Consider the following 26,786-nt stretch of genomic DNA (forward strand, 5'->3'; position numbering starts at 1 on the left):
TTTATTTTTTGTCTATGTATTGCTTTGCATATAGATGGATTCAACAAGAAGAAATAAAAGAGAGAGAGAGAGATGGGGAAAAGAGGGGTTCGGCTATGTTTCTAATTTTCATGTACAACAATTTATAGATTCTTTTTGAAAAATATTGGTGGCCCTGAAAAGGGCCGTTATGTTTTGGTGAAAAAATCACACTTCTTAAGCACGTTCTCCACGGATTCTTCGGGCCAATTGGATATCCTTTGGCATGATGGTTACTCTCTTGGCGTGGATTGCGCACAAGTTGGTATCCTCGAAGAGACCGACCAAGTAGGCTTCGCTGGCTTCCTGTAGGGCCATGACGGCTGAACTCTGGAATCGGAGATCAGTTTTGAAGTCCTGGGCGATTTCACGGACTAATCTCTGGAAGGGGAGTTTCCTGATGAGGAGCTCTGTGCTCTTCTGGTATCTCCTGATTTCTCGGAGAGCGACTGTTCCTGGCCTGTATCTATGTGGTTTCTTGACTCCACCGGTTGCAGGTGCGCTCTTACGGGCGGCCTTGGTGGCAAGTTGTTTTCTTGGAGCTTTACCTCCGGTGGATTTACGTGCAGTTTGCTTTGTTCGTGCCATGATTATTAGCTCTGTGGACGATTTGCTACAGAAAGAATACTTGAAAATTTCGGTGAATGTGTTTTTGTGCTTGCCGGGAGGATTGAAATCACGGTGACGATTGGATCACCACTTACATAAAGCTGGCGTTGATTGGTCCGCATATCTTAAATCTGATTGGACTGATTTGTAAGGGACTTTGACAGTTTTCAATCCATTTTTTACTGAAAAACTGCTCAACCCAAGCTGACAGTAAAAATGCCCCCTTTTTTCATTCATAATTACAGTTTCTGATCATCCCTCATAGCTCAACAATAGTAAATTAGTGTCACGGTTTCAATATGATAAATCTGAAGAAGAAAAATAATAATAATGAAAAAAGGTCAAAATACATGCAGAAACATTAAGGAAAGGAACGAAAAATAAAAACAGGAAAAAATAAAAATAAAATGCAGTTATAACACAAACAAAGCGAAATAAAAATAAAAAAACAGAAACAAATGGAATTACACATTCCCGACATGACATTGTGCGGATCGGCTGAGTTTCTTTATTGTTGTATTATGTCATATTTATGTATATTTAATATAAAAAAAGAAGATGTGGTATGATTTTCATTTGGGCTGGGCACATTTGTCACATTGTCTGATTGTCGGTGTGCTTACATCAATTCCACATCTTTAATACACAAACAATAACTAAATAAAGACAGAAAGACAGAGAGAGAGATGCTGAAAAAAATGGAAAAAGGAAAAGAATGGAAAGTACATATCATATATAAAAGTGTTGACGAAAGAGATAATGTTAACAAAAACTATAAATAATTATAATAATAAAAAAAAACCACACACCTTCTCAGATGAATCTAAGCATGCTCGCATCAATAACCAAGAGAGAGAAAGAAGAGAGCAGACTAGTATTAAATATAAATACTATCAGTGGTTTTTTTTCCCCCCGACAAACATTATATGATTTAACTGAGCTACTTGTGGGTTCAAAGAGTCAGAAAGTACGACAATAAATGTTCTGATGAAGAAGACTGAAAAAGTTACTAGACTTAGTGTTATGCTATAAGAACTGTACTTAAATGGGATGCGTTAGAGAGAGAAGAAAAGAAGAATCACGGAAGAAGGGACATTTATATTTTAGACATTTTTTATTTGTTATGTAGTAGAATATATTTTTTTCAATTATGTATGGGGAATAAAGTATTACTAAGATGTACAACAATTTTAGACTCTTTTTGAAAAATATTGGTGGCCCTGAAAAGGGCCGTTGTTAAGTGAGTAATCCGATATATCCACTTTTTACTTGGCAGCTTTCTGGGTCTTCTTTGGCAGAAGTACAGCCTGGATGTTTGGTAAAACACCTCCCTGGGCAATGGTGACACCAGACAAGAGTTTGTTCAACTCTTCGTCGTTTCTGATGGCCAACTGGAGATGACGGGGAATGATTCTGCTCTTCTTGTTGTCACGAGCGGCGTTTCCTGCCAACTCCAATACTTCAGCTGCTAAGTATTCTAAGACAGCTGCGAGGTACACTGGTGCACCGGCACCAACTCTCTCGGCATAGTTTCCTTTCCTCAAAAGTCTGTGGATACGACCGACTGGGAACTGAAGTCCGGCACGGGATGACCTAGACTTTGCCTTTGCTTTTGCTTTTCCTCCTTTTCCTCGTCCTGACATTTTGTACTATTTGGTTGATCGACACTGAGTAAAGTGATACAATTTTTCTTCAAAATTTAGCTTATATACCCACTAAACGGATTGAACGATGTTTTTATTATACACCAATCAGAACGAAGCTCTCTGCGAGCAGTTAGGCTACCGAACATTCAACATGTTATGGGTGCTCTCTCCGAGGTTCGCGTTTAATAAAATCTTTCAATCCGTTTTGCCCAGTATATAAACAAATTGAAAATAATTTTTCACCATTACTTATTTGATTATCAAACCAGTAACATGCCACCCAAAGTAGGAACTAAAGGAGCCAAGAAGGCCGTCACCAAGGCAAAGACTGCCAGACCCGGCGGTGATAAGAAAAGGAGGAGGAAGAGACGTGAATCCTATGCTATCTACATCTACAAAGTCTTGAGACAAGTTCACCCCGACACCGGAGTGTCCTCAAAGGCAATGTCCATCATGAACAGCTTCGTCAACGATATCTTCGAGAGAATCGCAGCAGAGGCTTCCCGATTGGCACACTACAACAAAAGATCTACCATCACATCCCGGGAGATCCAGACCGCTGTCCGTCTTCTCTTACCCGGAGAATTGGCCAAGCACGCTGTCAGTGAAGGTACCAAAGCCGTCACTAAATACACCAGCAGCAAGTAAACAGTCTGAAGTTTATAACTTCACAAACGGCCCTTTTCAGGGCCACCAACATTTTTCAAAAAGAATTTACATTTGTTGTACATCAATGTCAAACTTCTAAACAAAGCTATAAATCCCAACCCCAGCTATAACCACTTTCAAACTATTTCAATAGTATATGGTTACTTTTCTCTTCTTTCTATCTGTATAACAAATATACGTGTATTTCACTCATTCTGTAGCATTTAATTTGTCTGTCAAAACTACAAAGCGTAAATACATAAATCATGAAGAACAAAACAGTGCTTTCATTCCAATTAATAGAGTTGATAAATTTACGATTTCTTTTGCTTTTCGAGAGAAAAAAAATATTGCGAGAATTATTTTACACGGAAACAAGAACATTACCTAATCTTAAACCACGCAAAAAAAACCTCTATAATTGAATATAACAGAATCTACAGATTTTGTGTGTAAAAGTCCGTGCATTTTGTTTTGAAATTTTCTCTCTTCATGTAGGCAAATGCACGGACTTGATCTTTGAACGTATTCATAAACCTTCAGAAATATAAATTCTCAAATAAATACAAGAGTAAGAGTAAGGAAGTTAATTAAAAAGAAAGCCAGATATTTAAAAAAAAAAAGGGGGGGGGGGGGGGGTATAACGAGAGAGAGAAAATAGTTGCGGATCAGGATCAGGGAAAACAAGAAAAACGGTTGAAAAATTCATGAACATTAGAGAAAAGAATAGAAGTGGGAGCAAGCTTTGATTTCAAGATTTTGTTTAAAACGATGTACAACAAATCTAAGATTCTTTTTGAAAAATGTTGGTGGCCCTGAAAAGGGCCGTTGTTGATATTAGCTGGGTGGCTGTTTAACCTCCGAATCCGTACAAGGTACGTCCTTGACGTTTCAAAGCGTAGACAACATCCATGGCAGTGACAGTCTTCCTCTTGGCGTGCTCTGTGTATGTGACAGCATCACGGATGACATTTTCCAAGAAAACTTTAAGGACACCACGGGTTTCCTCATAGATGAGTCCAGATATACGTTTTACTCCACCTCTTCTTGCTAAACGACGGATGGCTGGCTTGGTGATACCTTGGATGTTATCACGCAACACCTTCCTGTGACGCTTGGCGCCTCCTTTTCCTAGACCTTTACCTCCTTTTCCTCTACCTGACATGTTTAACTATTTGTGGTGATTAGTTAAATAATACTTTCCGTCTAACAGCGACTCTTTATATATCACCAACGCGGCCGTAAAAGAAGTATCACACATTTTCAGTTAACTGTTGTCTGATTGGCTTACGTTGTTTTATTCCGGGAGGTAACTCTGTACTGCCTTAAACTGTGTACACTTTCAATCCACTTTTTCATTCTAGGTCTGAAAAATATAATAATTCATATCAGACAGTAAATTTTTAAGAAAAAACTATTATTTCAATCGGAATAAAAATGACTGAAGGAGACAAAAAAAGTTCCAAAATGTTGAAAAGTTTTCATTTTAAGATAGAATAGTATGATAAATAAATGATAAATGAAAATCACTTTAGACAGTCAAAATTATAAAGATAATTATTTGCTTTCTCTGAACAGACATTTTCATTCAATGACAATACACATTTCAACTTAATGGAATGGAATTTAGTTGGGGAAAAAATAAACCTCACAGACATATCTAGGAATACTGGTTATCTATTTGTCTATTTGATGTATCCAGAAATTGGATACATCACAGGATTTTACATGCTTGCAGTTTTCTACCTGTCTTTCATAACTCAACATCATCTGTCAAAGCTGTGCTTGCCATCCATCAACGATCTGCTGCAGGTACTTCAGATCATAAATGGGAGAATGTATGAATAAAACTGTTACTGTTATTACTATTAAAGATTTTTTTTTCTAGGTATTACAGTGAAGAAAAGAGATGCCCCTGACTGCGGGTAAAACTTCTTATGTGTGCATCTTCCTTTCAATTTTATTTTTAAACGCCATTCTATATTTATCCACAGTATGACGATGACAATTTCATCAGCCAATCCAATAAAAATGTTAATGCGCACACATGTACTTACTATTCTGAAGACTTCTTTTAGCCAGAAAAGTTTATAATAAGTCTGAAAACCACTTTTTATCATATAAAAAAGCTTATAAGTGCAAGATATATGCTTACATGGACTTCCTACATTGAAATTTTGTGGGGACTACTTGGACCCGTACCGAAATTATATTAATTTAAATAGAAATTTCATGATTTTGTTAACTAGCAGCAAGACAAGACTCTAAAGTGGACAAAATATATTACTACATACATGATAAAAAAATTCTTTACAATTCTGACTGAAAAAGAGCTCTAAATTTTTGATAAAAGTACCCTGTAATATCAGCTTTTCTAAAAGAAATATTCAAATTAATGAATTATACAAGATATTTAAACTCTAACTTAAAAAAAAAGGTTATATTTTGGCCAGTTGGTGGTTCTCTTTCTTTGGTCTAGACTACTGGTGTAAATAATACATCAAAAGAAGACAAGACAAAACAAGCGAAGAAAAGAAAAGAACAGAAGTACAGATAGAAACATTTATATGTTGATCTTTTTTTATATAATGTACTATTTAATATTCTACACACAAGGACATACATGTACCATGATAAACAAACACCCCCCTTTTTTTTGTGATGAGACTTGTGTGTATATATATATCATAAAATTTATTTTTTGTCTATGTATTGCTTTGCATATAGATGGATTCAACAAGAAGAAATAAAAGAGAGAGAGAGAGATGGGGAAAAGAGGGGTTCGGCTATGTTTCTAATTTTCATGTACAACAATTTATAGATTCTTTTTGAAAAATATTGGTGGCCCTGAAAAGGGCCGTTATGTTTTGGTGAAAAAATCACACTTCTTAAGCACGTTCTCCACGGATTCTTCGGGCCAATTGGATATCCTTTGGCATGATGGTTACTCTCTTGGCGTGGATTGCGCACAAGTTGGTATCCTCGAAGAGACCGACCAAGTAGGCTTCGCTGGCTTCCTGTAGGGCCATGACGGCTGAACTCTGGAATCGGAGATCAGTTTTGAAGTCCTGGGCGATTTCACGGACTAATCTCTGGAAGGGGAGTTTCCTGATGAGGAGCTCTGTGCTCTTCTGGTATCTCCTGATTTCTCGGAGAGCGACTGTTCCTGGCCTGTATCTATGTGGTTTCTTGACTCCACCGGTTGCAGGTGCGCTCTTACGGGCGGCCTTGGTGGCAAGTTGTTTTCTTGGAGCTTTACCTCCGGTGGATTTACGTGCAGTTTGCTTTGTTCGTGCCATGATTATTAGCTCTGTGGACGATTTGCTACAGAAAGAATACTTGAAAATTTCGGTGAATGTGTTTTTGTGCTTGCCGGGAGGATTGAAATCACGGTGACGATTGGATCACCACTTACATAAAGCTGGCGTTGATTGGTCCGCATATCTTAAATCTGATTGGACTGATTTGTAAGGGACTTTGACAGTTTTCAATCCATTTTTTACTGAAAAACTGCTCAACCCAAGCTGACAGTAAAAATGCCCCCTTTTTTCATTCATAATTACAGTTTCTGATCATCCCTCATAGCTCAACAATAGTAAATTAGTGTCACGGTTTCAATATGATAAATCTGAAGAAGAAAAATAATAATAATGAAAAAAGGTCAAAATACATGCAGAAACATTAAGGAAAGGAACGAAAAATAAAAACAGGAAAAAATAAAAATAAAATGCAGTTATAACACAAACAAAGCGAAATAAAAATAAAAAAACAGAAACAAATGGAATTACACATTCCCGACATGACATTGTGCGGATCGGCTGAGTTTCTTTATTGTTGTATTATGTCATATTTATGTATATTTAATATAAAAAAAGAAGATGTGGTATGATTTTCATTTGGGCTGGGCACATTTGTCACATTGTCTGATTGTCGGTGTGCTTACATCAATTCCACATCTTTAATACACAAACAATAACTAAATAAAGACAGAAAGACAGAGAGAGAGATGCTGAAAAAAATGGAAAAAGGAAAAGAATGGAAAGTACATATCATATATAAAAGTGTTGACGAAAGAGATAATGTTAACAAAAACTATAAATAATTATAATAATAAAAAAAAACCACACACCTTCTCAGATGAATCTAAGCATGCTCGCATCAATAACCAAGAGAGAGAAAGAAGAGAGCAGACTAGTATTAAATATAAATACTATCAGTGGTTTTTTTTCCCCCCGACAAACATTATATGATTTAACTGAGCTACTTGTGGGTTCAAAGAGTCAGAAAGTACGACAATAAATGTTCTGATGAAGAAGACTGAAAAAGTTACTAGACTTAGTGTTATGCTATAAGAACTGTACTTAAATGGGATGCGTTAGAGAGAGAAGAAAAGAAGAATCACGGAAGAAGGGACATTTATATTTTAGACATTTTTTATTTGTTATGTAGTAGAATATATTTTTTTCAATTATGTATGGGGAATAAAGTATTACTAAGATGTACAACAATTTTAGACTCTTTTTGAAAAATATTGGTGGCCCTGAAAAGGGCCGTTGTTAAGTGAGTAATCCGATATATCCACTTTTTACTTGGCAGCTTTCTGGGTCTTCTTTGGCAGAAGTACAGCCTGGATGTTTGGTAAAACACCTCCCTGGGCAATGGTGACACCAGACAAGAGTTTGTTCAACTCTTCGTCGTTTCTGATGGCCAACTGGAGATGACGGGGAATGATTCTGCTCTTCTTGTTGTCACGAGCGGCGTTTCCTGCCAACTCCAATACTTCAGCTGCTAAGTATTCTAAGACAGCTGCGAGGTACACTGGTGCACCGGCACCAACTCTCTCGGCATAGTTTCCTTTCCTCAAAAGTCTGTGGATACGACCGACTGGGAACTGAAGTCCGGCACGGGATGACCTAGACTTTGCCTTTGCTTTTGCTTTTCCTCCTTTTCCTCGTCCTGACATTTTGTACTATTTGGTTGATCGACACTGAGTAAAGTGATACAATTTTTCTTCAAAATTTAGCTTATATACCCACTAAACGGATTGAACGATGTTTTTATTATACACCAATCAGAACGAAGCTCTCTGCGAGCAGTTAGGCTACCGAACATTCAACATGTTATGGGTGCTCTCTCCGAGGTTCGCGTTTAATAAAATCTTTCAATCCGTTTTGCCCAGTATATAAACAAATTGAAAATAATTTTTCACCATTACTTATTTGATTATCAAACCAGTAACATGCCACCCAAAGTAGGAACTAAAGGAGCCAAGAAGGCCGTCACCAAGGCAAAGACTGCCAGACCCGGCGGTGATAAGAAAAGGAGGAGGAAGAGACGTGAATCCTATGCTATCTACATCTACAAAGTCTTGAGACAAGTTCACCCCGACACCGGAGTGTCCTCAAAGGCAATGTCCATCATGAACAGCTTCGTCAACGATATCTTCGAGAGAATCGCAGCAGAGGCTTCCCGATTGGCACACTACAACAAAAGATCTACCATCACATCCCGGGAGATCCAGACCGCTGTCCGTCTTCTCTTACCCGGAGAATTGGCCAAGCACGCTGTCAGTGAAGGTACCAAAGCCGTCACTAAATACACCAGCAGCAAGTAAACAGTCTGAAGTTTATAACTTCACAAACGGCCCTTTTCAGGGCCACCAACATTTTTCAAAAAGAATTTACATTTGTTGTACATCAATGTCAAACTTCTAAACAAAGCTATAAATCCCAACCCCAGCTATAACCACTTTCAAACTATTTCAATAGTATATGGTTACTTTTCTCTTCTTTCTATCTGTATAACAAATATACGTGTATTTCACTCATTCTGTAGCATTTAATTTGTCTGTCAAAACTACAAAGCGTAAATACATAAATCATGAAGAACAAAACAGTGCTTTCATTCCAATTAATAGAGTTGATAAATTTACGATTTCTTTTGCTTTTCGAGAGAAAAAAAATATTGCGAGAATTATTTTACACGGAAACAAGAACATTACCTAATCTTAAACCACGCAAAAAAAACCTCTATAATTGAATATAACAGAATCTACAGATTTTGTGTGTAAAAGTCCGTGCATTTTGTTTTGAAATTTTCTCTCTTCATGTAGGCAAATGCACGGACTTGATCTTTGAACGTATTCATAAACCTTCAGAAATATAAATTCTCAAATAAATACAAGAGTAAGAGTAAGGAAGTTAATTAAAAAGAAAGCCAGATATTTAAAAAAAAAAAGGGGGGGGGGGGGGGTATAACGAGAGAGAGAAAATAGTTGCGGATCAGGATCAGGGAAAACAAGAAAAACGGTTGAAAAATTCATGAACATTAGAGAAAAGAATAGAAGTGGGAGCAAGCTTTGATTTCAAGATTTTGTTTAAAACGATGTACAACAAATCTAAGATTCTTTTTGAAAAATGTTGGTGGCCCTGAAAAGGGCCGTTGTTGATATTAGCTGGGTGGCTGTTTAACCTCCGAATCCGTACAAGGTACGTCCTTGACGTTTCAAAGCGTAGACAACATCCATGGCAGTGACAGTCTTCCTCTTGGCGTGCTCTGTGTATGTGACAGCATCACGGATGACATTTTCCAAGAAAACTTTAAGGACACCACGGGTTTCCTCATAGATGAGTCCAGATATACGTTTTACTCCACCTCTTCTTGCTAAACGACGGATGGCTGGCTTGGTGATACCTTGGATGTTATCACGCAACACCTTCCTGTGACGCTTGGCGCCTCCTTTTCCTAGACCTTTACCTCCTTTTCCTCTACCTGACATGTTTAACTATTTGTGGTGATTAGTTAAATAATACTTTCCGTCTAACAGCGACTCTTTATATATCACCAACGCGGCCGTAAAAGAAGTATCACACATTTTCAGTTAACTGTTGTCTGATTGGCTTACGTTGTTTTATTCCGGGAGGTAACTCTGTACTGCCTTAAACTGTGTACACTTTCAATCCACTTTTTCATTCTAGGTCTGAAAAATATAATAATTCATATCAGACAGTAAATTTTTAAGAAAAAACTATTATTTCAATCGGAATAAAAATGACTGAAGGAGACAAAAAAAGTTCCAAAATGTTGAAAAGTTTTCATTTTAAGATAGAATAGTATGATAAATAAATGATAAATGAAAATCACTTTAGACAGTCAAAATTATAAAGATAATTATTTGCTTTCTCTGAACAGACATTTTCATTCAATGACAATACACATTTCAACTTAATGGAATGGAATTTAGTTGGGGAAAAAATAAACCTCACAGACATATCTAGGAATACTGGTTATCTATTTGTCTATTTGATGTATCCAGAAATTGGATACATCACAGGATTTTACATGCTTGCAGTTTTCTACCTGTCTTTCATAACTCAACATCATCTGTCAAAGCTGTGCTTGCCATCCATCAACGATCTGCTGCAGGTACTTCAGATCATAAATGGGAGAATGTATGAATAAAACTGTTACTGTTATTACTATTAAAGATTTTTTTTTCTAGGTATTACAGTGAAGAAAAGAGATGCCCCTGACTGCGGGTAAAACTTCTTATGTGTGCATCTTCCTTTCAATTTTATTTTTAAACGCCATTCTATATTTATCCACAGTATGACGATGACAATTTCATCAGCCAATCCAATAAAAATGTTAATGCGCACACATGTACTTACTATTCTGAAGACTTCTTTTAGCCAGAAAAGTTTATAATAAGTCTGAAAACCACTTTTTATCATATAAAAAAGCTTATAAGTGCAAGATATATGCTTACATGGACTTCCTACATTGAAATTTTGTGGGGACTACTTGGACCCGTACCGAAATTATATTAATTTAAATAGAAATTTCATGATTTTGTTAACTAGCAGCAAGACAAGACTCTAAAGTGGACAAAATATATTACTACATACATGATAAAAAAATTCTTTACAATTCTGACTGAAAAAGAGCTCTAAATTTTTGATAAAAGTACCCTGTAATATCAGCTTTTCTAAAAGAAATATTCAAATTAATGAATTATACAAGATATTTAAACTCTAACTTAAAAAAAAAGGTTATATTTTGGCCAGTTGGTGGTTCTCTTTCTTTGGTCTAGACTACTGGTGTAAATAATACATCAAAAGAAGACAAGACAAAACAAGCGAAGAAAAGAAAAGAACAGAAGTACAGATAGAAACATTTATATGTTGATCTTTTTTTATATAATGTACTATTTAATATTCTACACACAAGGACATACATGTACCATGATAAACAAACACCCCCCTTTTTTTTGTGATGAGACTTGTGTGTATATATATATCATAAAATTTATTTTTTGTCTATGTATTGCTTTGCATATAGATGGATTCAACAAGAAGAAATAAAAGAGAGAGAGAGATGGGGAAAAGAGGGGTTCGGCTATGTTTCTAATTTTCATGTACAACAATTTATAGATTCTTTTTGAAAAATATTGGTGGCCCTGAAAAGGGCCGTTATGTTTTGGTGAAAAAATCACACTTCTTAAGCACGTTCTCCACGGATTCTTCGGGCCAATTGGATATCCTTTGGCATGATGGTTACTCTCTTGGCGTGGATTGCGCACAAGTTGGTATCCTCGAAGAGACCGACCAAGTAGGCTTCGCTGGCTTCCTGTAGGGCCATGACGGCTGAACTCTGGAATCGGAGATCAGTTTTGAAGTCCTGGGCGATTTCACGGACTAATCTCTGGAAGGGGAGTTTCCTGATGAGGAGCTCTGTGCTCTTCTGGTATCTCCTGATTTCTCGGAGAGCGACTGTTCCTGGCCTGTATCTATGTGGTTTCTTGACTCCACCGGTTGCAGGTGCGCTCTTACGGGCGGCCTTGGTGGCAAGTTGTTTTCTTGGAGCTTTACCTCCGGTGGATTTACGTGCAGTTTGCTTTGTTCGTGCCATGATTATTAGCTCTGTGGACGATTTGCTACAGAAAGAATACTTGAAAATTTCGGTGAATGTGTTTTTGTGCTTGCCGGGAGGATTGAAATCACGGTGACGATTGGATCACCACTTACATAAAGCTGGCGTTGATTGGTCCGCATATCTTAAATCTGATTGGACTGATTTGTAAGGGACTTTGACAGTTTTCAATCCATTTTTTACTGAAAAACTGCTCAACCCAAGCTGACAGTAAAAATGCCCCCTTTTTTCATTCATAATTACAGTTTCTGATCATCCCTCATAGCTCAACAATAGTAAATTAGTGTCACGGTTTCAATATGATAAATCTGAAGAAGAAAAATAATAATAATGAAAAAAGGTCAAAATACATGCAGAAACATTAAGGAAAGGAACGAAAAATAAAAACAGGAAAAAATAAAAATAAAATGCAGTTATAACACAAACAAAGCGAAATAAAAATAAAAAAACAGAAACAAATGGAATTACACATTCCCGACATGACATTGTGCGGATCGGCTGAGTTTCTTTATTGTTGTATTATGTCATATTTATGTATATTTAATATAAAAAAAGAAGATGTGGTATGATTTTCATTTGGGCTGGGCACATTTGTCACATTGTCTGATTGTCGGTGTGCTTACATCAATTCCACATCTTTAATACACAAACAATAACTAAATAAAGACAGAAAGACAGAGAGAGAGATGCTGAAAAAAATGGAAAAAGGAAAAGAATGGAAAGTACATATCATATATAAAAGTGTTGACGAAAGAGATAATGTTAACAAAAACTATAAATAATTATAATAATAAAAAAAAACCACACACCTTCTCAGATGAATCTAAGCATGCTCGCATCAATAACCAAGAGAGAGAAAGAAGAGAGCAGACTAGTATTAAATATAAATACTATCAGTGGTTTTTTTTCCCCCCGACAAACATTATATGATTTAACTGAGCTACTTGTGGGTTCAAAGAGTCAGAAAGTACGACAATAAATGTTCTGATGAAGAAGACTGAAAAAGTTACTAGACTTAGTGTTATGCTATAAGAACTGTACTTAAATGGGATGCGTTAGAGAGAGAAGAAAAGAAGAATCACGGAAGAAGGGACATTTATATTTTAGACATTTTTTATTTGTTATGTAGTAGAATATATTTTTTTCAATTATGTATGGGGAATAAAGTATTACTAAGATGTACAACAATTTTAGACTCTTTTTGAAAAATATTGGTGGCCCTGAAAAGGGCCGTTGTTAAGTGAGTAATCCGATATATCCACTTTTTACTTGGCAGCTTTCTGGGTCTTCTTTGGCAGAAGTACAGCCTGGATGTTTGGTAAAACACCTCCCTGGGCAATGGTGACACCAGACAAGAGTTTGTTCAACTCTTCGTCGTTTCTGATGGCCAACTGGAGATGACGGGGAATGATTCTGCTCTTCTTGTTGTCACGAGCGGCGTTTCCTGCCAACTCCAATACTTCAGCTGCTAAGTATTCTAAGACAGCTGCGAGGTACACTGGTGCACCGGCACCAACTCTCTCGGCATAGTTTCCTTTCCTCAAAAGTCTGTGGATACGACCGACTGGGAACTGAAGTCCGGCACGGGATGACCTAGACTTTGCCTTTGCTTTTGCTTTTCCTCCTTTTCCTCGTCCTGACATTTTGTACTATTTGGTTGATCGACACTGAGTAAAGTGATACAATTTTTCTTCAAAATTTAGCTTATATACCCACTAAACGGATTGAACGATGTTTTTATTATACACCAATCAGAACGAAGCTCTCTGCGAGCAGTTAGGCTACCGAACATTCAACATGTTATGGGTGCTCTCTCCGAGGTTCGCGTTTAATAAAATCTTTCAATCCGTTTTGCCCAGTATATAAACAAATTGAAAATAATTTTTCACCATTACTTATTTGATTATCAAACCAGTAACATGCCACCCAAAGTAGGAACTAAAGGAGCCAAGAAGGCCGTCACCAAGGCAAAGACTGCCAGACCCGGCGGTGATAAGAAAAGGAGGAGGAAGAGACGTGAATCCTATGCTATCTACATCTACAAAGTCTTGAGACAAGTTCACCCCGACACCGGAGTGTCCTCAAAGGCAATGTCCATCATGAACAGCTTCGTCAACGATATCTTCGAGAGAATCGCAGCAGAGGCTTCCCGATTGGCACACTACAACAAAAGATCTACCATCACATCCCGGGAGATCCAGACCGCTGTCCGTCTTCTCTTACCCGGAGAATTGGCCAAGCACGCTGTCAGTGAAGGTACCAAAGCCGTCACTAAATACACCAGCAGCAAGTAAACAGTCTGAAGTTTATAACTTCACAAACGGCCCTTTTCAGGGCCACCAACATTTTTCAAAAAGAATTTACATTTGTTGTACATCAATGTCAAACTTCTAAACAAAGCTATAAATCCCAACCCCAGCTATAACCACTTTCAAACTATTTCAATAGTATATGGTTACTTTTCTCTTCTTTCTATCTGTATAACAAATATACGTGTATTTCACTCATTCTGTAGCATTTAATTTGTCTGTCAAAACTACAAAGCGTAAATACATAAATCATGAAGAACAAAACAGTGCTTTCATTCCAATTAATAGAGTTGATAAATTTACGATTTCTTTTGCTTTTCGAGAGAAAAAAAATATTGCGAGAATTATTTTACACGGAAACAAGAACATTACCTAATCTTAAACCACGCAAAAAAAACCTCTATAATTGAATATAACAGAATCTACAGATTTTGTGTGTAAAAGTCCGTGCATTTTGTTTTGAAATTTTCTCTCTTCATGTAGGCAAATGCACGGACTTGATCTTTGAACGTATTCATAAACCTTCAGAAATATAAATTCTCAAATAAATACAAGAGTAAGAGTAAGGAAGTTAATTAAAAAGAAAGCCAGATATTTAAAAAAAAAAAGGGGGGGGGGGGGGGTATAACGAGAGAGAGAAAATAGTTGCGGATCAGGATCAGGGAAAACAAGAAAAACGGTTGAAAAATTCATGAACATTAGAGAAAAGAATAGAAGTGGGAGCAAGCTTTGATTTCAAGATTTTGTTTAAAACGATGTACAACAAATCTAAGATTCTTTTTGAAAAATGTTGGTGGCCCTGAAAAGGGCCGTTGTTGATATTAGCTGGGTGGCTGTTTAACCTCCGAATCCGTACAAGGTACGTCCTTGACGTTTCAAAGCGTAGACAACATCCATGGCAGTGACAGTCTTCCTCTTGGCGTGCTCTGTGTATGTGACAGCATCACGGATGACATTTTCCAAGAAAACTTTAAGGACACCACGGGTTTCCTCATAGATGAGTCCAGATATACGTTTTACTCCACCTCTTCTTGCTAAACGACGGATGGCTGGCTTGGTGATACCTTGGATGTTATCACGCAACACCTTCCTGTGACGCTTGGCGCCTCCTTTTCCTAGACCTTTACCTCCTTTTCCTCTACCTGACATGTTTAACTATTTGTGGTGATTAGTTAAATAATACTTTCCGTCTAACAGCGACTCTTTATATATCACCAACGCGGCCGTAAAAGAAGTATCACACATTTTCAGTTAACTGTTGTCTGATTGGCTTACGTTGTTTTATTCCGGGAGGTAACTCTGTACTGCCTTAAACTGTGTACACTTTCAATCCACTTTTTCATTCTAGGTCTGAAAAATATAATAATTCATATCAGACAGTAAATTTTTAAGAAAAAACTATTATTTCAATCGGAATAAAAATGACTGAAGGAGACAAAAAAAGTTCCAAAATGTTGAAAAGTTTTCATTTTAAGATAGAATAGTATGATAAATAAATGATAAATGAAAATCACTTTAGACAGTCAAAATTATAAAGATAATTATTTGCTTTCTCTGAACAGACATTTTCATTCAATGACAATACACATTTCAACTTAATGGAATGGAATTTAGTTGGGGAAAAAATAAACCTCACAGACATATCTAGGAATACTGGTTATCTATTTGTCTATTTGATGTATCCAGAAATTGGATACATCACAGGATTTTACATGCTTGCAGTTTTCTACCTGTCTTTCATAACTCAACATCATCTGTCAAAGCTGTGCTTGCCATCCATCAACGATCTGCTGCAGGTACTTCAGATCATAAATGGGAGAATGTATGAATAAAACTGTTACTGTTATTACTATTAAAGATTTTTTTTTCTAGGTATTACAGTGAAGAAAAGAGATGCCCCTGACTGCGGGTAAAACTTCTTATGTGTGCATCTTCCTTTCAATTTTATTTTTAAACGCCATTCTATATTTATCCACAGTATGACGATGACAATTTCATCAGCCAATCCAATAAAAATGTTAATGCGCACACATGTACTTACTATTCTGAAGACTTCTTTTAGCCAGAAAAGTTTATAATAAGTCTGAAAACCACTTTTTATCATATAAAAAAGCTTATAAGTGCAAGATATATGCTTACATGGACTTCCTACATTGAAATTTTGTGGGGACTACTTGGACCCGTACCGAAATTATATTAATTTAAATAGAAATTTCATGATTTTGTTAACTAGCAGCAAGACAAGACTCTAAAGTGGACAAAATATATTACTACATACATGATAAAAAAATTCTTTACAATTCTGACTGAAAAAGAGCTCTAAATTTTTGATAAAAGTACCCTGTAATATCAGCTTTTCTAAAAGAAATATTCAAATTAATGAATTATACAAGATATTTAAACTCTAACTTAAAAAAAAAGGTTATATTTTGGCCAGTTGGTGGTTCTCTTTCTTTGGTCTAGACTACTGGTGTAAATAATACATCAAAAGAAGACAAGACAAAACAAGCGAAGAAAAGAAAAGAACAGAAGTACAGATAGAAACATTTATATGTTGATCTTTTTTTATATAATGTACTATTTAATATTCTACACACAAGGACATACATGTACCATGATAAACAAACACCCCCCTTTTTTTTGTGATGAGACTTGTGTGTATATATATATCATAAAATTTATTTTTTGTCTATGTATTGCTTTGCATATAGATGGATTCAACAAGAAGAAATAAAAGAGAGAGAGAGAGATGGGGAAAAGAGGGGTTCGGCTATGTTTCTAATTTTCATGTACAACAATTTATAGATTCTTTTTGAAAAATATTGGTGGCCCTGAAAAGGGCCGTTATGTTTTGGTGAAAAAATCACACTTCTTAAGCACGTTCTCCACGGATTCTTCGGGCCAATTGGATATCCTTTGGCATGATGGTTACTCTCTTGGCGTGGATTGCGCACAAGTTGGTATCCTCGAAGAGACCGACCAAGTAGGCTTCGCTGGCTTCCTGTAGGGCCATGACGGCTGAACTCTGGAATCGGAGATCAGTTTTGAAGTCCTGGGCGATTTCACGGACTAATCTCTGGAAGGGGAGTTTCCTGATGAGGAGCTCTGTGCTCTTCTGGTATCTCCTGATTTCTCGGAGAGCGACTGTTCCTGGCCTGTATCTATGTGGTTTCTTGACTCCACCGGTTGCAGGTGCGCTCTTACGGGCGGCCTTGGTGGCAAGTTGTTTTCTTGGAGCTTTACCTCCGGTGGATTTACGTGCAGTTTGCTTTGTTCGTGCCATGATTATTAGCTCTGTGGACGATTTGCTACAGAAAGAATACTTGAAAATTTCGGTGAATGTGTTTTTGTGCTTGCCGGGAGGATTGAAATCACGGTGACGATTGGATCACCACTTACATAAAGCTGGCGTTGATTGGTCCGCATATCTTAAATCTGATTGGACTGATTTGTAAGGGACTTTGACAGTTTTCAATCCATTTTTTACTGAAAAACTGCTCAACCCAAGCTGACAGTAAAAATGCCCCCTTTTTTCATTCATAATTACAGTTTCTGATCATCCCTCATAGCTCAACAATAGTAAATTAGTGTCACGGTTTCAATATGATAAATCTGAAGAAGAAAAATAATAATAATGAAAAAAGGTCAAAATACATGCAGAAACATTAAGGAAAGGAACGAAAAATAAAAACAGGAAAAAATAAAAATAAAATGCAGTTATAACACAAACAAAGCGAAATAAAAATAAAAAAACAGAAACAAATGGAATTACACATTCCCGACATGACATTGTGCGGATCGGCTGAGTTTCTTTATTGTTGTATTATGTCATATTTATGTATATTTAATATAAAAAAAGAAGATGTGGTATGATTTTCATTTGGGCTGGGCACATTTGTCACATTGTCTGATTGTCGGTGTGCTTACATCAATTCCACATCTTTAATACACAAACAATAACTAAATAAAGACAGAAAGACAGAGAGAGAGATGCTGAAAAAAATGGAAAAAGGAAAAGAATGGAAAGTACATATCATATATAAAAGTGTTGACGAAAGAGATAATGTTAACAAAAACTATAAATAATTATAATAATAAAAAAAAACCACACACCTTCTCAGATGAATCTAAGCATGCTCGCATCAATAACCAAGAGAGAGAAAGAAGAGAGCAGACTAGTATTAAATATAAATACTATCAGTGGTTTTTTTTCCCCCCGACAAACATTATATGATTTAACTGAGCTACTTGTGGGTTCAAAGAGTCAGAAAGTACGACAATAAATGTTCTGATGAAGAAGACTGAAAAAGTTACTAGACTTAGTGTTATGCTATAAGAACTGTACTTAAATGGGATGCGTTAGAGAGAGAAGAAAAGAAGAATCACGGAAGAAGGGACATTTATATTTTAGACATTTTTTATTTGTTATGTAGTAGAATATATTTTTTTCAATTATGTATGGGGAATAAAGTATTACTAAGATGTACAACAATTTTAGACTCTTTTTGAAAAATATTGGTGGCCCTGAAAAGGGCCGTTGTTAAGTGAGTAATCCGATATATCCACTTTTTACTTGGCAGCTTTCTGGGTCTTCTTTGGCAGAAGTACAGCCTGGATGTTTGGTAAAACACCTCCCTGGGCAATGGTGACACCAGACAAGAGTTTGTTCAACTCTTCGTCGTTTCTGATGGCCAACTGGAGATGACGGGGAATGATTCTGCTCTTCTTGTTGTCACGAGCGGCGTTTCCTGCCAACTCCAATACTTCAGCTGCTAAGTATTCTAAGACAGCTGCGAGGTACACTGGTGCACCGGCACCAACTCTCTCGGCATAGTTTCCTTTCCTCAAAAGTCTGTGGATACGACCGACTGGGAACTGAAGTCCGGCACGGGATGACCTAGACTTTGCCTTTGCTTTTGCTTTTCCTCCTTTTCCTCGTCCTGACATTTTGTACTATTTGGTTGATCGACACTGAGTAAAGTGATACAATTTTTCTTCAAAATTTAGCTTATATACCCACTAAACGGATTGAACGATGTTTTTATTATACACCAATCAGAACGAAGCTCTCTGCGAGCAGTTAGGCTACCGAACATTCAACATGTTATGGGTGCTCTCTCCGAGGTTCGCGTTTAATAAAATCTTTCAATCCGTTTTGCCCAGTATATAAACAAATTGAAAATAATTTTTCACCATTACTTATTTGATTATCAAACCAGTAACATGCCACCCAAAGTAGGAACTAAAGGAGCCAAGAAGGCCGTCACCAAGGCAAAGACTGCCAGACCCGGCGGTGATAAGAAAAGGAGGAGGAAGAGACGTGAATCCTATGCTATCTACATCTACAAAGTCTTGAGACAAGTTCACCCCGACACCGGAGTGTCCTCAAAGGCAATGTCCATCATGAACAGCTTCGTCAACGATATCTTCGAGAGAATCGCAGCAGAGGCTTCCCGATTGGCACACTACAACAAAAGATCTACCATCACATCCCGGGAGATCCAGACCGCTGTCCGTCTTCTCTTACCCGGAGAATTGGCCAAGCACGCTGTCAGTGAAGGTACCAAAGCCGTCACTAAATACACCAGCAGCAAGTAAACAGTCTGAAGTTTATAACTTCACAAACGGCCCTTTTCAGGGCCACCAACATTTTTCAAAAAGAATTTACATTTGTTGTACATCAATGTCAAACTTCTAAACAAAGCTATAAATCCCAACCCCAGCTATAACCACTTTCAAACTATTTCAATAGTATATGGTTACTTTTCTCTTCTTTCTATCTGTATAACAAATATACGTGTATTTCACTCATTCTGTAGCATTTAATTTGTCTGTCAAAACTACAAAGCGTAAATACATAAATCATGAAGAACAAAACAGTGCTTTCATTCCAATTAATAGAGTTGATAAATTTACGATTTCTTTTGCTTTTCGAGAGAAAAAAAATATTGCGAGAATTATTTTACACGGAAACAAGAACATTACCTAATCTTAAACCACGCAAAAAAAACCTCTATAATTGAATATAACAGAATCTACAGATTTTGTGTGTAAAAGTCCGTGCATTTTGTTTTGAAATTTTCTCTTCATGTAGGCAAATGCACGGACTTGATCTTTGAACGTATTCATAAACCTTCAGAAATATAAATTCTCAAATAAATACAAGAGTAAGAGTAAGGAAGTTAATTAAAAAGAAAGCCAGATATTTAAAAAAAAAAAGGGGGGGGGGGGGGGTATAACGAGAGAGAGAAAATAGTTGCGGATCAGGATCAGGGAAAACAAGAAAAACGGTTGAAAAATTCATGAACATTAGAGAAAAGAATAGAAGTGGGAGCAAGCTTTGATTTCAAGATTTTGTTTAAAACGATGTACAACAAATCTAAGATTCTTTTTGAAAAATGTTGGTGGCCCTGAAAAGGGCCGTTGTTGATATTAGCTGGGTGGCTGTTTAACCTCCGAATCCGTACAAGGTACGTCCTTGACGTTTCAAAGCGTAGACAACATCCATGGCAGTGACAGTCTTCCTCTTGGCGTGCTCTGTGTATGTGACAGCATCACGGATGACATTTTCCAAGAAAACTTTAAGGACACCACGGGTTTCCTCATAGATGAGTCCAGATATACGTTTTACTCCACCTCTTCTTGCTAAACGACGGATGGCTGGCTTGGTGATACCTTGGATGTTATCACGCAACACCTTCCTGTGACGCTTGGCGCCTCCTTTTCCTAGACCTTTACCTCCTTTTCCTCTACCTGACATGTTTAACTATTTGTGGTGATTAGTTAAATAATACTTTCCGTCTAACAGCGACTCTTTATATATCACCAACGCGGCCGTAAAAGAAGTATCACACATTTTCAGTTAACTGTTGTCTGATTGGCTTACGTTGTTTTATTCCGGGAGGTAACTCTGTACTGCCTTAAACTGTGTACACTTTCAATCCACTTTTTCATTCTAGGTCTGAAAAATATAATAATTCATATCAGACAGTAAATTTTTAAGAAAAAACTATTATTTCAATCGGAATAAAAATGACTGAAGGAGACAAAAAAAGTTCCAAAATGTTGAAAAGTTTTCATTTTAAGATAGAATAGTATGATAAATAAATGATAAATGAAAATCACTTTAGACAGTCAAAATTATAAAGATAATTATTTGCTTTCTCTGAACAGACATTTTCATTCAATGACAATACACATTTCAACTTAATGGAATGGAATTTAGTTGGGGAAAAAATAAACCTCACAGACATATCTAGGAATACTGGTTATCTATTTGTCTATTTGATGTATCCAGAAATTGGATACATCACAGGATTTTACATGCTTGCAGTTTTCTACCTGTCTTTCATAACTCAACATCATCTGTCAAAGCTGTGCTTGCCATCCATCAACGATCTGCTGCAGGTACTTCAGATCATAAATGGGAGAATGTATGAATAAAACTGTTACTGTTATTACTATTAAAGATTTTTTTTTCTAGGTATTACAGTGAAGAAAAGAGATGCCCCTGACTGCGGGTAAAACTTCTTATGTGTGCATCTTCCTTTCAATTTTATTTTTAAACGCCATTCTATATTTATCCACAGTATGACGATGACAATTTCATCAGCCAATCCAATAAAAATGTTAATGCGCACACATGTACTTACTATTCTGAAGACTTCTTTTAGCCAGAAAAGTTTATAATAAGTCTGAAAACCACTTTTTATCATATAAAAAAGCTTATAAGTGCAAGATATATGCTTACATGGACTTCCTACATTGAAATTTTGTGGGGACTACTTGGACCCGTACCGAAATTATATTAATTTAAATAGAAATTTCATGATTTTGTTAACTAGCAGCAAGACAAGACTCTAAAGTGGACAAAATATATTACTACATACATGATAAAAAAATTCTTTACAATTCTGACTGAAAAAGAGCTCTAAATTTTTGATAAAAGTACCCTGTAATATCAGCTTTTCTAAAAGAAATATTCAAATTAATGAATTATACAAGATATTTAAACTCTAACTTAAAAAAAAAGGTTATATTTTGGCCAGTTGGTGGTTCTCTTTCTTTGGTCTAGACTACTGGTGTAAATAATACATCAAAAGAAGACAAGACAAAACAAGCGAAGAAAAGAAAAGAACAGAAGTACAGATAGAAACATTTATATGTTGATCTTTTTTTATATAATGTACTATTTAATATTCTACACACAAGGACATACATGTACCATGATAAACAAACACCCCCCTTTTTTTTGTGATGAGACTTGTGTGTATATATATATCATAAAATTTATTTTTTGTCTATGTATTGCTTTGCATATAGATGGATTCAACAAGAAGAAATAAAAGAGAGAGAGAGAGATGGGGAAAAGAGGGGTTCGGCTATGTTTCTAATTTTCATGTACAACAATTTATAGATTCTTTTTGAAAAATATTGGTGGCCCTGAAAAGGGCCGTTATGTTTTGGTGAAAAAATCACACTTCTTAAGCACGTTCTCCACGGATTCTTCGGGCCAATTGGATATCCTTTGGCATGATGGTTACTCTCTTGGCGTGGATTGCGCACAAGTTGGTATCCTCGAAGAGACCGACCAAGTAGGCTTCGCTGGCTTCCTGTAGGGCCATGACGGCTGAACTCTGGAATCGGAGATCAGTTTTGAAGTCCTGGGCGATTTCACGGACTAATCTCTGGAAGGGGAGTTTCCTGATGAGGAGCTCTGTGCTCTTCTGGTATCTCCTGATTTCTCGGAGAGCGACTGTTCCTGGCCTGTATCTATGTGGTTTCTTGACTCCACCGGTTGCAGGTGCGCTCTTACGGGCGGCCTTGGTGGCAAGTTGTTTTCTTGGAGCTTTACCTCCGGTGGATTTACGTGCAGTTTGCTTTGTTCGTGCCATGATTATTAGCTCTGTGGACGATTTGCTACAGAAAGAATACTTGAAAATTTCGGTGAATGTGTTTTTGTGCTTGCCGGGAGGATTGAAATCACGGTGACGATTGGATCACCACTTACATAAAGCTGGCGTTGATTGGTCCGCATATCTTAAATCTGATTGGACTGATTTGTAAGGGACTTTGACAGTTTTCAATCCATTTTTTACTGAAAAACTGCTCAACCCAAGCTGACAGTAAAAATGCCCCCTTTTTTCATTCATAATTACAGTTTCTGATCATCCCTCATAGCTCAACAATAGTAAATTAGTGTCACGGTTTCAATATGATAAATCTGAAGAAGAAAAATAATAATAATGAAAAAAGGTCAAAATACATGCAGAAACATTAAGGAAAGGAACGAAAAATAAAAACAGGAAAAAATAAAAATAAAATGCAGTTATAACACAAACAAAGCGAAATAAAAATAAAAAAACAGAAACAAATGGAATTACACATTCCCGACATGACATTGTGCGGATCGGCTGAGTTTCTTTATTGTTGTATTATGTCATATTTATGTATATTTAATATAAAAAAAGAAGATGTGGTATGATTTTCATTTGGGCTGGGCACATTTGTCACATTGTCTGATTGTCGGTGTGCTTACATCAATTCCACATCTTTAATACACAAACAATAACTAAATAAAGACAGAAAGACAGAGAGAGAGATGCTGAAAAAAATGGAAAAAGGAAAAGAATGGAAAGTACATATCATATATAAAAGTGTTGACGAAAGAGATAATGTTAACAAAAACTATAAATAATTATAATAATAAAAAAAAACCACACACCTTCTCAGATGAATCTAAGCATGCTCGCATCAATAACCAAGAGAGAGAAAGAAGAGAGCAGACTAGTATTAAATATAAATACTATCAGTGGTTTTTTTTCCCCCCGACAAACATTATATGATTTAACTGAGCTACTTGTGGGTTCAAAGAGTCAGAAAGTACGACAATAAATGTTCTGATGAAGAAGACTGAAAAAGTTACTAGACTTAGTGTTATGCTATAAGAACTGTACTTAAATGGGATGCGTTAGAGAGAGAAGAAAAGAAGAATCACGGAAGAAGGGACATTTATATTTTAGACATTTTTTATTTGTTATGTAGTAGAATATATTTTTTTCAATTATGTATGGGGAATAAAGTATTACTAAGATGTACAACAATTTTAGACTCTTTTTGAAAAATATTGGTGGCCCTGAAAAGGGCCGTTGTTAAGTGAGTAATCCGATATATCCACTTTTTACTTGGCAGCTTTCTGGGTCTTCTTTGGCAGAAGTACAGCCTGGATGTTTGGTAAAACACCTCCCTGGGCAATGGTGACACCAGACAAGAGTTTGTTCAACTCTTCGTCGTTTCTGATGGCCAACTGGAGATGACGGGGAATGATTCTGCTCTTCTTGTTGTCACGAGCGGCGTTTCCTGCCAACTCCAATACTTCAGCTGCTAAGTATTCTAAGACAGCTGCGAGGTACACTGGTGCACCGGCACCAACTCTCTCGGCATAGTTTCCTTTCCTCAAAAGTCTGTGGATACGACCGACTGGGAACTGAAGTCCGGCACGGGATGACCTAGACTTTGCCTTTGCTTTTGCTTTTCCTCCTTTTCCTCGTCCTGACATTTTGTACTATTTGGTTGATCGACACTGAGTAAAGTGATACAATTTTTCTTCAAAATTTAGCTTATATACCCACTAAACGGATTGAACGATGTTTTTATTATACACCAATCAGAACGAAGCTCTCTGCGAGCAGTTAGGCTACCGAACATTCAACATGTTATGGGTGCTCTCTCCGAGGTTCGCGTTTAATAAAATCTTTCAATCCGTTTTGCCCAGTATATAAACAAATTGAAAATAATTTTTCACCATTACTTATTTGATTATCAAACCAGTAACATGCCACCCAAAGTAGGAACTAAAGGAGCCAAGAAGGCCGTCACCAAGGCAAAGACTGCCAGACCCGGCGGTGATAAGAAAAGGAGGAGGAAGAGACGTGAATCCTATGCTATCTACATCTACAAAGTCTTGAGACAAGTTCACCCCGACACCGGAGTGTCCTCAAAGGCAATGTCCATCATGAACAGCTTCGTCAACGATATCTTCGAGAGAATCGCAGCAGAGGCTTCCCGATTGGCACACTACAACAAAAGATCTACCATCACATCCCGGGAGATCCAGACCGCTGTCCGTCTTCTCTTACCCGGAGAATTGGCCAAGCACGCTGTCAGTGAAGGTACCAAAGCCGTCACTAAATACACCAGCAGCAAGTAAACAGTCTGAAGTTTATAACTTCACAAACGGCCCTTTTCAGGGCCACCAACATTTTTCAAAAAGAATTTACATTTGTTGTACATCAATGTCAAACTTCTAAACAAAGCTATAAATCCCAACCCCAGCTATAACCACTTTCAAACTATTTCAATAGTATATGGTTACTTTTCTCTTCTTTCTATCTGTATAACAAATATACGTGTATTTCACTCATTCTGTAGCATTTAATTTGTCTGTCAAAACTACAAAGCGTAAATACATAAATCATGAAGAACAAAACAGTGCTTTCATTCCAATTAATAGAGTTGATAAATTTACGATTTCTTTTGCTTTTCGAGAGAAAAAAAATATTGCGAGAATTATTTTACACGGAAACAAGAACATTACCTAATCTTAAACCACGCAAAAAAAACCTCTATAATTGAATATAACAGAATCTACAGATTTTGTGTGTAAAAGTCCGTGCATTTTGTTTTGAAATTTTCTCTCTTCATGTAGGCAAATGCACGGACTTGATCTTTGAACGTATTCATAAACCTTCAGAAATATAAATTCTCAAATAAATACAAGAGTAAGAGTAAGGAAGTTAATTAAAAAGAAAGCCAGATATTTAAAAAAAAAAAGGGGGGGGGGGGGGGTATAACGAGAGAGAGAAAATAGTTGCGGATCAGGATCAGGGAAAACAAGAAAAACGGTTGAAAAATTCATGAACATTAGAGAAAAGAATAGAAGTGGGAGCAAGCTTTGATTTCAAGATTTTGTTTAAAACGATGTACAACAAATCTAAGATTCTTTTTGAAAAATGTTGGTGGCCCTGAAAAGGGCCGTTGTTGATATTAGCTGGGTGGCTGTTTAACCTCCGAATCCGTACAAGGTACGTCCTTGACGTTTCAAAGCGTAGACAACATCCATGGCAGTGACAGTCTTCCTCTTGGCGTGCTCTGTGTATGTGACAGCATCACGGATGACATTTTCCAAGAAAACTTTAAGGACACCACGGGTTTCCTCATAGATGAGTCCAGATATACGTTTTACTCCACCTCTTCTTGCTAAACGACGGATGGCTGGCTTGGTGATACCTTGGATGTTATCACGCAACACCTTCCTGTGACGCTTGGCGCCTCCTTTTCCTAGACCTTTACCTCCTTTTCCTCTACCTGACATGTTTAACTATTTGTGGTGATTAGTTAAATAATACTTTCCGTCTAACAGCGACTCTTTATATATCACCAACGCGGCCGTAAAAGAAGTATCACACATTTTCAGTTAACTGTTGTCTGATTGGCTTACGTTGTTTTATTCCGGGAGGTAACTCTGTACTGCCTTAAACTGTGTACACTTTCAATCCACTTTTTCATTCTAGGTCTGAAAAATATAATAATTCATATCAGACAGTAAATTTTTAAGAAAAAACTA

The 26,786-nt window shown here is 36.8% G+C and overlaps 14 protein-coding genes across 14 annotated transcripts; 3 read left to right on the plus strand and 11 right to left on the minus strand.

Moving 5' to 3' along the window:
- Positions 1–195: 195 nt before the first annotated feature.
- Positions 196–624, minus strand: LOC134721164 (histone H3). The gene has a single exon (XM_063583966.1). The coding sequence runs from the start codon at positions 604–606 to the stop codon at positions 196–198; it is 411 nt and encodes a 136-aa protein (XP_063440036.1). The 5' UTR covers positions 607–624.
- Positions 625–1,892: 1,268 nt separating this feature from the next.
- On the minus strand, positions 1,893–2,270 carry LOC134723347 (histone H2A). Its single transcript, XM_063586966.1, has one exon. It carries the CDS (start codon positions 2,268–2,270, stop codon positions 1,893–1,895), a length of 378 nt encoding a protein of 125 aa, XP_063443036.1.
- A 276-nt stretch (positions 2,271–2,546) lies between these two features.
- On the plus strand, positions 2,547–2,921 carry LOC134723348 (histone H2B-like). Its single transcript, XM_063586967.1, has one exon. It carries the CDS (start codon positions 2,547–2,549, stop codon positions 2,919–2,921), a length of 375 nt encoding a protein of 124 aa, XP_063443037.1.
- An 853-nt stretch (positions 2,922–3,774) lies between these two features.
- Positions 3,775–4,086, minus strand: LOC134720539 (histone H4). Its single transcript, XM_063582850.1, has one exon. The coding sequence runs from the start codon at positions 4,084–4,086 to the stop codon at positions 3,775–3,777; it is 312 nt and encodes a 103-aa protein (XP_063438920.1).
- A 1,723-nt stretch (positions 4,087–5,809) lies between these two features.
- On the minus strand, positions 5,810–11,831 carry LOC134722530 (uncharacterized). Its single transcript, XM_063586152.1, has 4 exons — positions 11,429–11,831; positions 9,393–9,692; positions 7,511–7,877; positions 5,810–6,245 (listed from the first exon to the last, which is right to left on the minus strand). The coding sequence occupies exons 1-4, from the start codon at positions 11,829–11,831 to the stop codon at positions 5,810–5,812; spliced, it is 1,506 nt and encodes a 501-aa protein (XP_063442222.1).
- LOC134723350 (histone H2A) lies at positions 7,507–7,884 on the minus strand. The gene has a single exon (XM_063586969.1). The coding sequence runs from the start codon at positions 7,882–7,884 to the stop codon at positions 7,507–7,509; it is 378 nt and encodes a 125-aa protein (XP_063443039.1).
- Positions 11,832–13,117: 1,286 nt separating the features above from the next.
- LOC134723349 (histone H2A) lies at positions 13,118–13,495 on the minus strand. Its single transcript, XM_063586968.1, has one exon. It carries the CDS (start codon positions 13,493–13,495, stop codon positions 13,118–13,120), a length of 378 nt encoding a protein of 125 aa, XP_063443038.1.
- Positions 13,496–13,750: 255 nt separating this feature from the next.
- On the plus strand, positions 13,751–14,146 carry LOC134722531 (histone H2B-like; the record flags this gene model as incomplete). The annotated part of the gene is made up of 1 exon (XM_063586153.1): positions 13,751–14,146. A coding segment is annotated over one exon (396 nt), but the record flags the coding sequence as incomplete, so codon positions are not given.
- Positions 14,147–14,998: 852 nt separating this feature from the next.
- On the minus strand, positions 14,999–15,310 carry LOC134720538 (histone H4). Its single transcript, XM_063582849.1, has one exon. The coding sequence runs from the start codon at positions 15,308–15,310 to the stop codon at positions 14,999–15,001; it is 312 nt and encodes a 103-aa protein (XP_063438919.1).
- A 1,723-nt stretch (positions 15,311–17,033) lies between these two features.
- Positions 17,034–23,055, minus strand: LOC134722532 (uncharacterized). Its single transcript, XM_063586154.1, has 4 exons — positions 22,653–23,055; positions 20,615–20,914; positions 18,735–19,101; positions 17,034–17,469 (listed from the first exon to the last, which is right to left on the minus strand). The coding sequence occupies exons 1-4, from the start codon at positions 23,053–23,055 to the stop codon at positions 17,034–17,036; spliced, it is 1,506 nt and encodes a 501-aa protein (XP_063442224.1).
- On the minus strand, positions 18,731–19,108 carry LOC134723351 (histone H2A). The gene has a single exon (XM_063586970.1). The coding sequence runs from the start codon at positions 19,106–19,108 to the stop codon at positions 18,731–18,733; it is 378 nt and encodes a 125-aa protein (XP_063443040.1).
- A 1,286-nt stretch (positions 23,056–24,341) lies between the features above and the next one.
- On the minus strand, positions 24,342–24,719 carry LOC134723352 (histone H2A). Its single transcript, XM_063586971.1, has one exon. It carries the CDS (start codon positions 24,717–24,719, stop codon positions 24,342–24,344), a length of 378 nt encoding a protein of 125 aa, XP_063443041.1.
- Positions 24,720–24,974: 255 nt separating this feature from the next.
- Positions 24,975–25,370, plus strand: LOC134722533 (histone H2B-like; the record flags this gene model as incomplete). Its single annotated transcript, XM_063586155.1, has 1 exon — positions 24,975–25,370. A coding segment is annotated over one exon (396 nt), but the record flags the coding sequence as incomplete, so codon positions are not given.
- An 852-nt stretch (positions 25,371–26,222) lies between these two features.
- Positions 26,223–26,534, minus strand: LOC134720540 (histone H4). The gene has a single exon (XM_063582851.1). It carries the CDS (start codon positions 26,532–26,534, stop codon positions 26,223–26,225), a length of 312 nt encoding a protein of 103 aa, XP_063438921.1.
- Positions 26,535–26,786: the final 252 nt, after the last annotated feature.

Source organism: Mytilus trossulus, chromosome 6 (genome assembly GCF_036588685.1).
Source record: "Mytilus trossulus isolate FHL-02 chromosome 6, PNRI_Mtr1.1.1.hap1, whole genome shotgun sequence".
Taxonomy (NCBI): Eukaryota; Metazoa; Mollusca; class Bivalvia; order Mytilida; family Mytilidae; genus Mytilus; species Mytilus trossulus.

Coding starts and splice junctions, on each gene's coding strand:
- LOC134721164 (XM_063583966.1), bottom strand. CDS start 606: ATGGCACGAACAAAGCAAACTGCACGTAAATCCACCGGAGGTAAAGCT.
- LOC134723347 (XM_063586966.1), bottom strand. CDS start 2,270: ATGTCAGGACGAGGAAAAGGAGGAAAAGCAAAAGCAAAGGCAAAGTCT.
- LOC134723348 (XM_063586967.1), top strand. CDS start 2,547: ATGCCACCCAAAGTAGGAACTAAAGGAGCCAAGAAGGCCGTCACCAAG.
- LOC134720539 (XM_063582850.1), bottom strand. CDS start 4,086: ATGTCAGGTAGAGGAAAAGGAGGTAAAGGTCTAGGAAAAGGAGGCGCC.
- LOC134723350 (XM_063586969.1), bottom strand. CDS start 7,884: ATGTCAGGACGAGGAAAAGGAGGAAAAGCAAAAGCAAAGGCAAAGTCT.
- LOC134722530 (XM_063586152.1), bottom strand. CDS start 11,831: ATGGCACGAACAAAGCAAACTGCACGTAAATCCACCGGAGGTAAAGCT. Junction 9,693..11,428: donor CCGAAGAATCCGTGGAGAAC/GTGCTTAAGAAG, acceptor TAAACATGTCAG/GTAGAGGAAAAGGAGGTAAA. Junction 7,878..9,392: donor TACCTTGTACGGATTCGGAG/GTTAAACAGCCA, acceptor ACAAAATGTCAG/GACGAGGAAAAGGAGGAAAA.
- LOC134723349 (XM_063586968.1), bottom strand. CDS start 13,495: ATGTCAGGACGAGGAAAAGGAGGAAAAGCAAAAGCAAAGGCAAAGTCT.
- LOC134720538 (XM_063582849.1), bottom strand. CDS start 15,310: ATGTCAGGTAGAGGAAAAGGAGGTAAAGGTCTAGGAAAAGGAGGCGCC.
- LOC134723351 (XM_063586970.1), bottom strand. CDS start 19,108: ATGTCAGGACGAGGAAAAGGAGGAAAAGCAAAAGCAAAGGCAAAGTCT.
- LOC134722532 (XM_063586154.1), bottom strand. CDS start 23,055: ATGGCACGAACAAAGCAAACTGCACGTAAATCCACCGGAGGTAAAGCT. Junction 20,915..22,652: donor CCGAAGAATCCGTGGAGAAC/GTGCTTAAGAAG, acceptor TAAACATGTCAG/GTAGAGGAAAAGGAGGTAAA. Junction 17,470..18,734: donor AAGACCCAGAAAGCTGCCAA/GTAAAAAGTGGA, acceptor TTCTTTCTGTAG/CAAATCGTCCACAGAGCTAA.
- LOC134723352 (XM_063586971.1), bottom strand. CDS start 24,719: ATGTCAGGACGAGGAAAAGGAGGAAAAGCAAAAGCAAAGGCAAAGTCT.
- LOC134720540 (XM_063582851.1), bottom strand. CDS start 26,534: ATGTCAGGTAGAGGAAAAGGAGGTAAAGGTCTAGGAAAAGGAGGCGCC.